This window comes from Coptis chinensis, chromosome 9, assembly GCF_015680905.1.
Source record: "Coptis chinensis isolate HL-2020 chromosome 9, ASM1568090v1, whole genome shotgun sequence".
In the NCBI taxonomy this organism is placed as follows: Eukaryota; Viridiplantae; Streptophyta; class Magnoliopsida; order Ranunculales; family Ranunculaceae; genus Coptis; species Coptis chinensis.
This window is the reverse complement of record NC_141464.1, coordinates 79,785,321-79,796,925: the sequence shown is the minus strand read 5'-3', so window position 1 is coordinate 79,796,925 and position 11,605 is coordinate 79,785,321. Positions and strand designations below refer to the sequence as shown.

The following is an 11,605-nucleotide window of genomic DNA, read 5'->3' as shown; positions in this document are numbered from 1 at the left end:
CTTTGTAAAGTATAATTATACTATCTCTTGTAGTATGATGAAGAATAGTTGTTTCTTATCCACCGTAAAAGTTATTGCTTAGCTGCACCATTTGATTTTACCATTTGAATTATCAAATGTATGGCTGTTTGTAAAATTTGAATGCTACTATTTATCTAATAAATAATGAAAAATATGATATTTATATATCGATATTTTAGAGATATAAGAATATTTCGTTATATTTTTTCATCTGTATCAATTTTTTAATCTCTTAATTTTGCACTACCCAATGGACTGTTAATCATATAGTAAATTTCCCCTGCTATCAAATATTCCAACAAAAGTAAAACTGAAAGGGCCAAAAACAGGTGTCTCCTCAATTTTTCCAAAGCCAGTGACTGAAACTGAACTAAAAAACTTTCCACTTCCCAAACTCCAAATCAAAAGAAACATGAAAAGCACAACACTTTCTCCATCACAACAACAAACCATGCATTCCATTTCCACTCAATATCTCACAAAATCCATAAACCTCATTCCACAACAACTCAAACTCAATCAAACCAAGTCCCCTTTTCTTACATTTTCCATAAACCCCTCTAAAACCCCCACACCAATAACAACTCCACCAGTAGTAGTTGTTGGTTCAGCAAATGCAGACATTTATGTTGAGATAGATAGATTGCCAAAAGAAGGAGAAACCATATCAGCAAAAACTGGCCAAACTCTTGCTGGTGGTAAAGGTGCTAACCAAGCTACTTGTAGTGGTAAACTTTCTTATCCAACTTTTTTTATTGGACAAGTTGGTGAAGATGCTCATGGTAGATTGATTATTGAGGCATTAGAAAATGGTGGGGTTGTTTTAGATTGTCTTAATGTTGTTTCTAATGTGCCAACTGGACATGCTGTTGTTATGCTTCAGTCTGATGGGCAGAACTCTATTATTATTGTTGGTGGTGCTAATATGAGTTGTTGGCCTGAGAAGTTAAAGGATGGAGATTTGGATATTGTGAGGAATGCTGGGATTGTTTTGCTTCAGAGAGAGATTCCTGATTCTGTTAATATTCAAGTTGCTAAGGTAATGGATTGAAGTTCTTTTGTTCGGGCTGTGTTTTATTATTTATTTGTAGTTAATGAATGAAACCATGGATCATAACTTTCATAAGGATGGGTTTTAGAATAAATTATGTCTTTTCTAGTTTACTTCTAAATGTAGTGAATTTCCAATGTCTGCTGGGGAGCTCTTTCGTTAACTGCTATAGCAAGTGATTCATCAGAAAGAGTTTAAATTGGGGAAGAGGATAATAGTATCACAAGTTGAGTAATTAAGCACTTCATACTTGTTTATAATCTTTTGCTTGAAGGTGTTTCGGGCAAATTAAACCGTGGTTTAAACAAATTTGGTGCATGTGCCTGGTTTGTTCGACAGCTCTTTTGTGAATTATACTATCAATGTACACGTAACTACGGATATTGAGGTGCATATTGGAAGTAGTTGGGACCTCCTGACTTGCAAAAATTGAATAGCGAGACTACCTGCCCAAACTAGTTGCAAGAAGCTTTATCCAGACAGACCACATCTAAGTCGCTCGAACCTTGAGCTCCTTTCAAAGATTAAGATGAATTACTTTTAGAAATTCCCAAGAAATGGCCATCAGTTATACCTCTTGTAACTTGGAGATTTTATTTATTTACTTTGGTAAGTTGTAGTTGTAGATCCTAATTCACCTGAAATGGATTAAGCAAGGATTCGCTGTGACTAAGGACGGTAATCTGGTAAGGAACACTCAGTGGAGATGTTATGGGCTGCGTATGTTCCTTAGCAAGTTGAGTACCAGTAGCTTGAGAAGCTTCCGAGCTTTGAGCAAGGCTTGTATAAAGCGAAATTATTTATTAGTTCATAAAATGATTATGTTGCTTGAAATTTTCCGAGGTTTACAGTTTTCATGTTACAAAGATTATTTTGAATGTACATAGTGACAAGTTATTTTGCTAGTTCCATGCATCGTTCAATGAAGTGTTGAAAATTGAACATCTTTCAGGCAGCTAGGAGTGCAAATGTTCCAGTAATTCTTGATGCTGGGGGAATGGAGGGGTCGATCCCAGTCGAACTACTAAGCTGTGTGGATATTTTTAGCCCCAATGAAACTGAACTAGCACGTTTGACTGGAATGAGGACAGAAAGTTTTGAACAGATTTGTCAAGCTGTAGTGAAATGCCATGAAATGGTGAGTTATTCAATCTTTAAGAAATTGTTGGTAGAACAGACCGAGTTACTGTTTTGGTTTGTACATCTTGCATGAACCATGTTGGGGCTTGAGAAAGCAAGTAGAACTAATGTAGTAATGTCAGGGACGTCAGACCACATCGGGTAAGGGTAATCTGATGCACAAGTCAACATATTTTTTTATAAGGAAATTATATTTGATATTGAGCTCCCAACATATTTTGGGAATGATAGCTCCCCTTGATTGTGATTTAACAAATCTCTCCAGCTTTTAACGCCAGAGTGGAACGTGTGCTATCATTCGTAGAACAGTTATTTTTGTCCTGTTTCACCACAAGTTTTCGCTAGAATTGAAATGTGATACAGTATTAGTAAAGCATCTTTTACTGGTTTAATAATAATATCTGCAATTAATATTCATTTCAGGGTGTGAAGCAAGTCCTTGTCAAACTGGGGTCTAAAGGCTCAGCCTTATTTGTTAAAGGAGAAGAGCCAATTAAACAACCCATCATATTGGCCACAAAAGTTATTGATACAACTGGAGCTGGTGATACTTTTACTGCAGCTTTCGCTGTGGCACTTGTTGAAGGGAAGTCTAGAATGGAGAGCCTGAAATTTGCTGGTATGCACCATGGCCTTTCTATCTTTATTTTCTGCCTTCTTGTCTTTAAAACTTCATACTTTAACTTGGTACTCTCTTGTGGTTGCAGCTGCAGCAGCTTCTCTCTGTGTTCAAGTGAAGGGGGCTATTCCCAGTATGCCAGCCAGGAAAGCAGTTTTGGATCTTCTCCACTCCCTTTAAACACATATATACTTCATGGGCAGTCAGGTGACATAGCAGTTCACATACTGAAGAATATTTACTTGATTGTTTTCTCACTTTCTGTAGCATTTCATGAATTTACCATCATCATACTTCTGAATTGTTCTTACTGTATGAGCATAATAATTTATCACTTTATGTTAATAAACCACACTGAAGTACTGTGTTTGATATCTCATCTATGGTCTGTTTGGAACATGTCTATCTAACTGGTGGGTTTTATTCAAACAACTCAGGGCTATGCCTGTGTCCTCTATACTGTTTGAGTGACATATATATCTGAGTTCAGATATAGCGACTTCAACTTTTGTATGATTGTTAACTTGTTTTTTTAGGGTGAAATTGTTAACTTGTTATACGGGGAAGATCTTATTAGCCAGTTATCATGAAATTTGTGTGGTAAAATGCTAGTGATTTTATTTGTTGGATTGATCCTTTGCCAGGCAAGTACCTGTCTGAAAAGATAACGTCTTAGGTTGTAATTTCTCACCCGAGTTTGTTTTCTTAAATGCAAAAATGGGTATAAAAATTGCAAAACACGAACTAATTAAACAGAGTCAAGAACACACAGTAAACTAATTAAGTTGAGAAATTTCCATTTACACTCGCATAGAATTGAAAATGAAAGCATTCCACTACTTGGTTCCCCCAAAAGGTATAAACAGAGTTTCCTCAACTATTTCATCCTGTCCTGCCTTGAGCTTCAACAATGTCTTCAGTCAGTGGAGCAATGTATAGTACCAATAACAGAAGTGCTTATAACTGTGATATTACTTCATTAACACAGTTACCTTCGTTAGATGTTGACAATCCTGACAGAAGGGAATCTTCATTAATGTTGCTTTCATGATCTTGTAGTGTATCCCTTTCTCTTCTATTTCCTTTTGCAATTTATTCCAAGTCTTGTTGACTTCCAAGGGTACGTATAGCATTCTCTTGGAATCTTAACACTTCATCAACACGGTTGTCTTTGTTATCTACACAATCCTGATAGAAGGGATGTGGGATTAGTTAAGAGACAAGGGAACCCAAGGTGTGATCCCCAGTTTAACATCGACTAACCCAAGCTCAACCTAAGTTTCAAGATCCTAAGCCAAGCCAGGACACTTTTGCAAACTTACAGCATCATATAATAGTAACTAGCCCTATGCCGGATTAGCTTAACCTTGGTATTCTAGTTATTAGATGTTACTGCAGTTGCATCTGCAATTTCTTTCCCGTTCTTCTATCTTGCGGGTGTCTAGCCACTAACCATGCCTTGGGAAAATAATAATAATAATAATAATAATAATGCCGAATGCTATAAGGCATATATATCTAGTCATAGAAACAGGGAACAACAACATAATATGCCTGACACACATTCAAAATCTTGAGATTCTTATAACTTTATAAGCATAACAATTCCTCTTGTTTTTTTTGGTAAAAACTAACTTTTATATATTAACAATTCTATTTGTACTGTACATACACCCAACATGTCAGAAAGTAAAAAATTACAAAGGAAAGAAGGGGGAGAGCCACTCCAGTCTCCAACAGTTAATAGAATAACAATTCCTATTAACTAAATATTTCCATTTACTGGAAAACTGAACCAGAAAAATGGTGTTGCTGATTCCTCTTTTTCATACGTTGTCATCATGTTGAAAGGATTGAATTTCATTAGTATCTTCCATCACAGGATCCGCAAAGGAAACAACGTTCCCTTCAAATGTTAAATTATTGCCCGCTACTGTAGCAGAAACTGGAGCAGTGATCAAGCTAGTGATATTGCTTCCAATAGGAAATGACCATCCCACATAAGATTCGAGCAATTCCAACTTGCAAACAAATTTTAAACCCAGCCTTACTCTTTCTTCATATTCTTCGACAGGGCTCTCGACAATATGATTGAATATGGCCTTGGGGAGTTGACTGAGAAGTACATGCAACATGTTTACAAATAGTAGCTTAATCTTGTTAGAAAGCTGTTCTACTGATGTGCATGATCTATGTTGGATTAAATTTACAATGCAACATACTTCGTCACGAACAACATCAACTGCAAATAGATGATGGAAGTCTGTAATGAACCCAAGTGTATGATCTAACTCGGACGGAGATTGGAGCATACCGTCTGTTAATTTCTTTACCTTCTTATGACGCAAGATACGACCAGTAGTCTTACCCTTCCAAAGAACTTCCGCAGACATGGATTTTATCTTATTACAGAAGTTTCTAGTATTCATTTTGCTATCTATAAAATAGATTATATCAAAGACTTCATCTAAGGTGTCCTTCATCAACGATGCAGTGATGGAATTTGGCATTGACATTTTAGCCAATTCTGCAAGAATTAAAATGGAAAGACAGGAAACTTCACTCCTTGCCTTTGAATAAAACCGCCACACGAGTTCCTCATTAAGCGACTCTCTTGATGGATTTTTTGTAGATAGAAGTTTCCTGAGATGCAGCGTAGACTCGCTACTGCTCAATTCCATCCATCTCTCCATGTCTTTCAGGCCTTTCCTCAACGTCCAATCTCTAACTCTAAAATTATTAGTCTGTAGCAGAGCTTTATGTTCTTCTATTGATCTGTCTTCATTTTCACGAATGCCTATAGTATTCTGCATCAACCATCCTAGAGCTTGCGAGACTAAATTGACTAACTGTGCAACCAACTTGTTAATAGGGAGGACAATGAACTTATAGATGTACATGAAACTTAGATTCAACCACTTAGGTGAGTTTCTCATGTAGAAAGGATATGCAGTCCTTAGATAGGAGAGATAGGGATGGCGGTGAGGTCGCTGTTTACGCTTTGTGTTAATCCAGTTCATGTCGCTGGCAAGTGTGAGCCATCTGCATCCAATTGCAAAGTTAATAACTATGACAGTGATAACTTGAGTCCCTACCAGGATTGGCATTGACCATTCATAATCAGAACTTCCTTTGCAGAATCGTATGTCCTTAAAGACAATAGATCGGAACAAAGCTTCTACCAGAACCGCCGAACAGATTGTGCTAATCAAGCTCAAAGTGCCAAAATGTGGGAATCTATGTAATCCTAATTGCGGGCAGGAGCTATAACCATGTAAGTAACATACTTTTAATCTCTGTAGCATACTCCCTTCAGAACCCTTTGTGATGAGCTCTCTGTTTCGATCAACGGAAACTCCCTTGTGGCCAATTATATCAAAAGCAAAAGCCCACAACATAACCAGCAATACCAACATGGAGAACAAGATAATGGAATGCTCTACAACGAAAGAAAAGATAACGCCAGTGACCATTTGTATACATATATTTACTACAACAGTAACCACAAATATGCTCAGTGCCACCAAGTTTGAGTAGGACTCTATTTCCCCAAAAATTCCAAGTGAAGGCATGAGAAAACCCATAGACATGCATATAAATACCGTGCCAGTGAGCTTCGATAACTGGTCTTGAGCACTGGGCATGGGAGTGGTGAGATCTACTGGGAGCTTTGAAGCAACTGATATAAGTGTTAAGGTAACTGAACTAAGCGAGAAGTATCCACAAGGAAACCATGATTTCCTCCGACGAAACCCATTACCTAAATCACAGAGTATTAGTATTAAACATACCAAAGTCGCTGCTGCAGTATACAAGCCAACGAAAGGCACTGGGGAAGCATATTTTCCAGTATCCACCATAGTTCCATTTAAGCACCAATTTTTCCCCATACTAGCTTCGTTGAGCTTTTCACAGAAGTTGTTTAGTCTTCTAAGTTTCTTTTCACCTTCTTATAATGCAATATGACCAGAACTTTGCTTGGTTTAGACATGAGGTGGCATTCATTCAACATTTTCAAAATTACAAATGATCGATATTTCAACATGCCAACATTTTGATATTTTGACACGCCAACTCATCAAATTACAACTGATATATGGGTCCAAATGTTGATATTTTGAATTGGCGTGTCAAAATATTGAAATGACAAAATTTTGGCGTGTCAAAATGTCGAAATGTTGATCAGTTGTAATTTGATGAGTTGGCGTATCAAAATGTTGAATGAATGTCACCTCATGGTCTAAACAACTGCTACATAGGTAAATTAGAATTGGGAAAATTTTTAACGGTCCATGTAAACTGGACATCCAATTAATTAGATGGAATGCTTAAATTAAAACTTTGTGAAAGTACAATCTTTATTTGAATAAAAAAAAATACGTTTTCTGTTTTGAAACCTTATCTCTTAGTTGTCTAAAACCTTATCTCTTAGTTTTGTATGTTGCTATCTTCATTTTGGTTCACACATTAAGTCATATATATATATTGTATTTTTGGTGCTTTCACTCTTGTGGCCCTTCTTGCCCCACCACATTTTATGAAACGCTAGCAGCTATTTCAACATTTTAGGATACAGCCCTTAATCTTAGTGGTCCAAGGGTTAACTAGTTTAAATGGAAGGCATATCTGGATTGGCAAAAAACAGCTTGAACATGCCAAACGCCTCTACCTGGATACTCTTGCCAGTTGTTTCCCTTAAGTAGTTTCATTAGGATCCTCAAGTTATCTTTTGAGCACACGTACAGCGCCATAACCATGTAATTTGCACGATCACATAACATGTCTCCTAAAAGCTTTACAGCTTGTTTTCTGGTGATGTACGTGGGACTCTCCAGCAGCTTTGAGTTGTAATCAGCATAAAACCAGACGTAGTTTTTGGTAAGAAATTCCGCAACAGTAGATTTATGCCTGGTCATGAGTTCTTTAAAAGTTGCTAAATATCTGATGTGATCTCAAAGAAGCTGCAAAAATTCAAAAAACTTCTTCATATGTGGATTGATCCTTTGCCAGGCAGGTAAGTACGTGTCTGAAATGATAACGTCTTAGGTTCTATTTTCTTACCTCAGTTTGATTTATTAAATGCTAAAATGGGTATAAAAATTGCAAAACACTAACTAATAAAAAAGAGACAAGAGCACACACTAATGACTAAACTAATGAAGTTGAGAAATTTCCATTTACACTCGCATAGAATTGAAAATGAAAGCATTCCACTACTTGGTTCTCCCAAAAGGTATAAACAGAGTATCCTCAACGATTTCAACCTGTCCTGCCTTGAGCTTCAACAATGTCTTCAGTCAGTGGAGCAATGTATAGTACCAATAACAGAAGTGCTTATAACTGTGATATTACTTCATTAACACAGTTACCTTCGTTAGATGTTGACAATCCTGACAGAAGGGAGTCTTCATTAATGTTGCTTTCATGATCTTGTAGTGTATCCCTTTCTCTTCTATTTCCTTTTGTAATTTATTCCAAGTCTTGTTGACTTCCAAGGGTACATATAGCATTATCTTGGAATCTTAACACTTCATCAACACGGTTGTCTTTGTTATCTACACAATCCTGATAGAAGGGACGTGGGCTTAGTTAAGAGACAAGGGAACCCAAGGCGTGATCCCCAGTTTAACATCGACTAACCCAAGCTCAACCTAAGTTTCAAGATCCTAAGCCAAGCCAGGACACTTTTGCAAACTTGCAGCATCATATAATAGTATCTAGCCCTATGCCGGATTAGCTTAACCTTGGTATTCTAGTTATTAGATGTCACTGCAGTTGCATCTGCAATTTCTTTCCCGTTCTTCTATCTTGCGGGTGTCTAGCCACTAACCATACCTTGGGAAAAAAATAAAATAAAAATAATAATAATGCCGAATGCTATAAGGCATATATATCTAGTCATAGAAACAAGGAACAACAACACAATATGCCTGACACACATTCAAAATCTTGAGATTCTTATAACTTTATAAGCATAACAATTCCTTTTTTTTTTGGGTAAAAACTAACCAACCTTTATATATTAAGAAGTCTATTTGTACTGTACATACACCCAACATGTCAGAAAGTAAAAAATTACAAAGGAAAGAAGGGGGAGAACCACTCCAACAGTTAATAGCATAACAATTCCTATTAACTAAATATTTCCATTTAGTGGAAAACTGAACCAGACAAATGGTGTTGCTGATTCCTCTTTTTCATACGTTGTCATCATGTTGAAAGGATTGAATTTCACCAGTATCTTCCATCACAGGATCCACAAAGGAAACAACATTCCCTTCAAATGTTAAATTATTGCCAGCTACTGTAGCAGAAACTGGAGCAGTGATCAAGCTAGTGATATTGCTTCCAATAGGAAATGACCATCCCACATAAGATTCGAGCAATTCCAACTTGCAAACAAATTTTAAACCCAGCCTTACTCTTTCTTCATATTCTTCGACAGGGCTCTCGACAATATGATTGAATATGGCCTTGGGAAGTTGGCTGAGAAGTGCATGCAACATGTTAACAAATAGTAGCTTAATCTTGTTAGAAAGCTGTTCTACTGACGTGCATGATCTATGTTGGATTAAATTTACAATGCAACATACTTCGTCGCGAACAACATCAACTGCAAATAGATGATGGAAGTCTGTAATGAGCCCAAGTGTATGATCTAACTCGGATGGTGATTGGAGCATACCGTCTGTTGATTTCCTTACCTTCTTATGATGCAAGATACCACCAGTAGTCTTACCCTTCCAAAGAACTTCCGCAGACATGGATTTTATCTTATTACAGAAGTTTCTAGTATTCATTTTGCTATCTATAAAATAGATTATCTCAAAGATTTCATCTAAGGTGTCCTCCATCAACGATGTAGTGATGGAATTTGGCATTGACATTTTAGCCAATTCTGCAAGTATTAAAATGGAAAGACAGGAAACTTCACTCCTTGCCTTTGAATAAAACCGCCACACGAGCTCCTCTTTAAGTGACTCTCTTGATGGATTTTTTGTAGATAGAAGTTTCCTGAGATGCAGCGTAGACTCGCTACTGCTCAATTCCATCAATCTCTCCATGTCTTTCAGGCCTTTCCTCAACGTCCAATCTCTAACTCTAAAATTATTAGTCTGTAGCAGAGCTTTATGTTCTTCTATTGATCTGTCTTCATTTTCACGAATGCCTATAGTATTCTGCATCAACCATCCTAGAGCTTGTGAGACTAAATTGACTAACCGGGCAACCAACTTGTTAATAGGGCGGACCATGAAGTTATAGATATACATGAAACTTAGATATAACCACTTAGGTGAGTTTCTCATGTAGAAAGGATATGCAGTCCTTAGATAGGAGAGATTGGGATGGCGGTGAGGTCGATGTTTACGCCTTGTGTTAATCCAGTTCACGTCGCCGGCAAGTGTGAGCCATCTGCATCCAATTGCAAAGTTAATAACTACGACAGTGATAACTTGAGTCCCTACCAGGATTGGCATTGACCATTCATAATCAGAACTTCCTTTGCAGAATCGTATGTCCTTAAAGACAATAGATCGGAACAAAGCTTCTACCAGAACCGCCGAACAGATCGTGCTAATCAAGCTCAAAGTGCCAAAATGTGGGAATCTATGTAATCCTAATTGCGGGCAGGAGCTATAACCATGTAAGTAACATACTTTTAATCGTTGGAGCATACTCCCTTCAGAGCCCTTTGTGATGAACTCTCTGTTTCGATCAACGGAAACTCCCTTGTAGCCAATTATATCAAAAGCAAAAGCCCACAACATAACCAGCAATACCAGCATGGAGAACAAGATAATGGAATGCTCTACAACGAAAGAAAAGATAACGCCAGTGGCCATTTGTATACATATATTTACTACAACAGTAACCACAAATATGCTCAGTGCCACCAAGTTTGAGTAGGACTCTATTTCCCCAAAAATTCCAAGTGAAGGCATAAGAAAACCCATAGACATGCATATAAATACAGTGCCAGTGAGCTTCGATAACTGGTCTTGAGCACTCGGCATGGGAGTGGTGAGATCTACTGGGAGCTTTGAAGCAACTGATATAAGTGTTAAGGTAACTGAACTAAGCGAGAAGTATCCACAAGGTAACCATGATTTCCTCCGACGAAACCCATTACCTAAATCACAGAGTATTAGTATTAAACATACCAAAGTCGCTGCTGCAGTATACAAGCCAACGAAAGGCACTGGGGAAGCATATTTTCCAGTATCCACCATAGTTCCATTTAAGCACCAATTTTTCCCCATACTAGCTTCTTTGAGCTTTTCACAGAAGTTGTTTAGTCTTCCAAGTTTCCTTTCACCTTCTTATAATGCAATATGACCAAATATCTTTTGAAAGTCCACTCATCTTTAGTTTTGTATGTTGCTATCTTCATTTTGGTTCACACAGTAAGTCATATCTTTTACTAATTTAAAAATCCTGACCCTGAGCTACAGTCCCGCAACAGTACTATAATATTTGTTTATTTTGCGATTTGTGACTCTTGGTTACACTTTTTAGGACTGTTTTGCCCATGTTATTTTCCTATATTTACAATATTACCCTTTGTCTTAATCATTTGATTTGTGGATAACGTCTTAGGTTCTATTTTCTTACCCGAGTTTGATTTATTAAATGGTAAAATGGGTATAAAAATTGCAAAACACTAACTAATAAAAAAGAGACAAGAACACACACTAATGACTAAACTAATTAAGTTGAGAAATTTCCATTTACGTTCGCATAGAATTGAAAATGAAAGCGTTCCTCTACTTGGT

At 37.1% G+C, this 11,605-nt stretch overlaps 2 protein-coding genes across 2 annotated transcripts; one reads left to right on the top strand and one right to left on the bottom strand.

The window, feature by feature from the left end:
* Positions 1-323: 323 nt before the first annotated feature.
* Positions 324-3,203, top strand: LOC147478473 (pfkB-like carbohydrate kinase family protein). The gene is made up of 4 exons (XM_086581829.1): positions 324-1,060; positions 2,025-2,210; positions 2,636-2,831; positions 2,920-3,203. Exons 1-4 carry the CDS (start codon positions 434-436, stop codon positions 3,009-3,011), a joined length of 1,101 nt encoding a protein of 366 aa, XP_086437955.1. The 5' UTR covers positions 324-433; the 3' UTR covers positions 3,012-3,203.
* A 4,269-nt stretch (positions 3,204-7,472) lies between these two features.
* Positions 7,473-11,260, bottom strand: LOC147478472 (uncharacterized). Its single transcript, XM_086581827.1, has one exon. The coding sequence runs from the start codon at positions 11,090-11,092 to the stop codon at positions 9,029-9,031; it is 2,064 nt and encodes a 687-aa protein (XP_086437953.1). The 5' UTR covers positions 11,093-11,260; the 3' UTR covers positions 7,473-9,028.
* Positions 11,261-11,605: the final 345 nt, after the last annotated feature.

What these genes read in the sequence shown, in the direction of transcription:
- LOC147478473 (XM_086581829.1), top strand. Translation starts at nt 434, where the DNA reads ATGAAAAGCACAACACTTTCTCCATCACAACAACAAACCATGCATTCC. An exon ending in TTAATATTCAAGTTGCTAAG is followed by an intron (nt 1,061 to 2,024) that starts GTAATGGATTGA and finishes AACATCTTTCAG; the next exon opens with GCAGCTAGGAGTGCAAATGT. An exon ending in TAGTGAAATGCCATGAAATG is followed by an intron (nt 2,211 to 2,635) that starts GTGAGTTATTCA and finishes TATTCATTTCAG; the next exon opens with GGTGTGAAGCAAGTCCTTGT.
- LOC147478472 (XM_086581827.1), bottom strand. Translation starts at nt 11,092, where the DNA reads ATGGGGAAAAATTGGTGCTTAAATGGAACTATGGTGGATACTGGAAAA.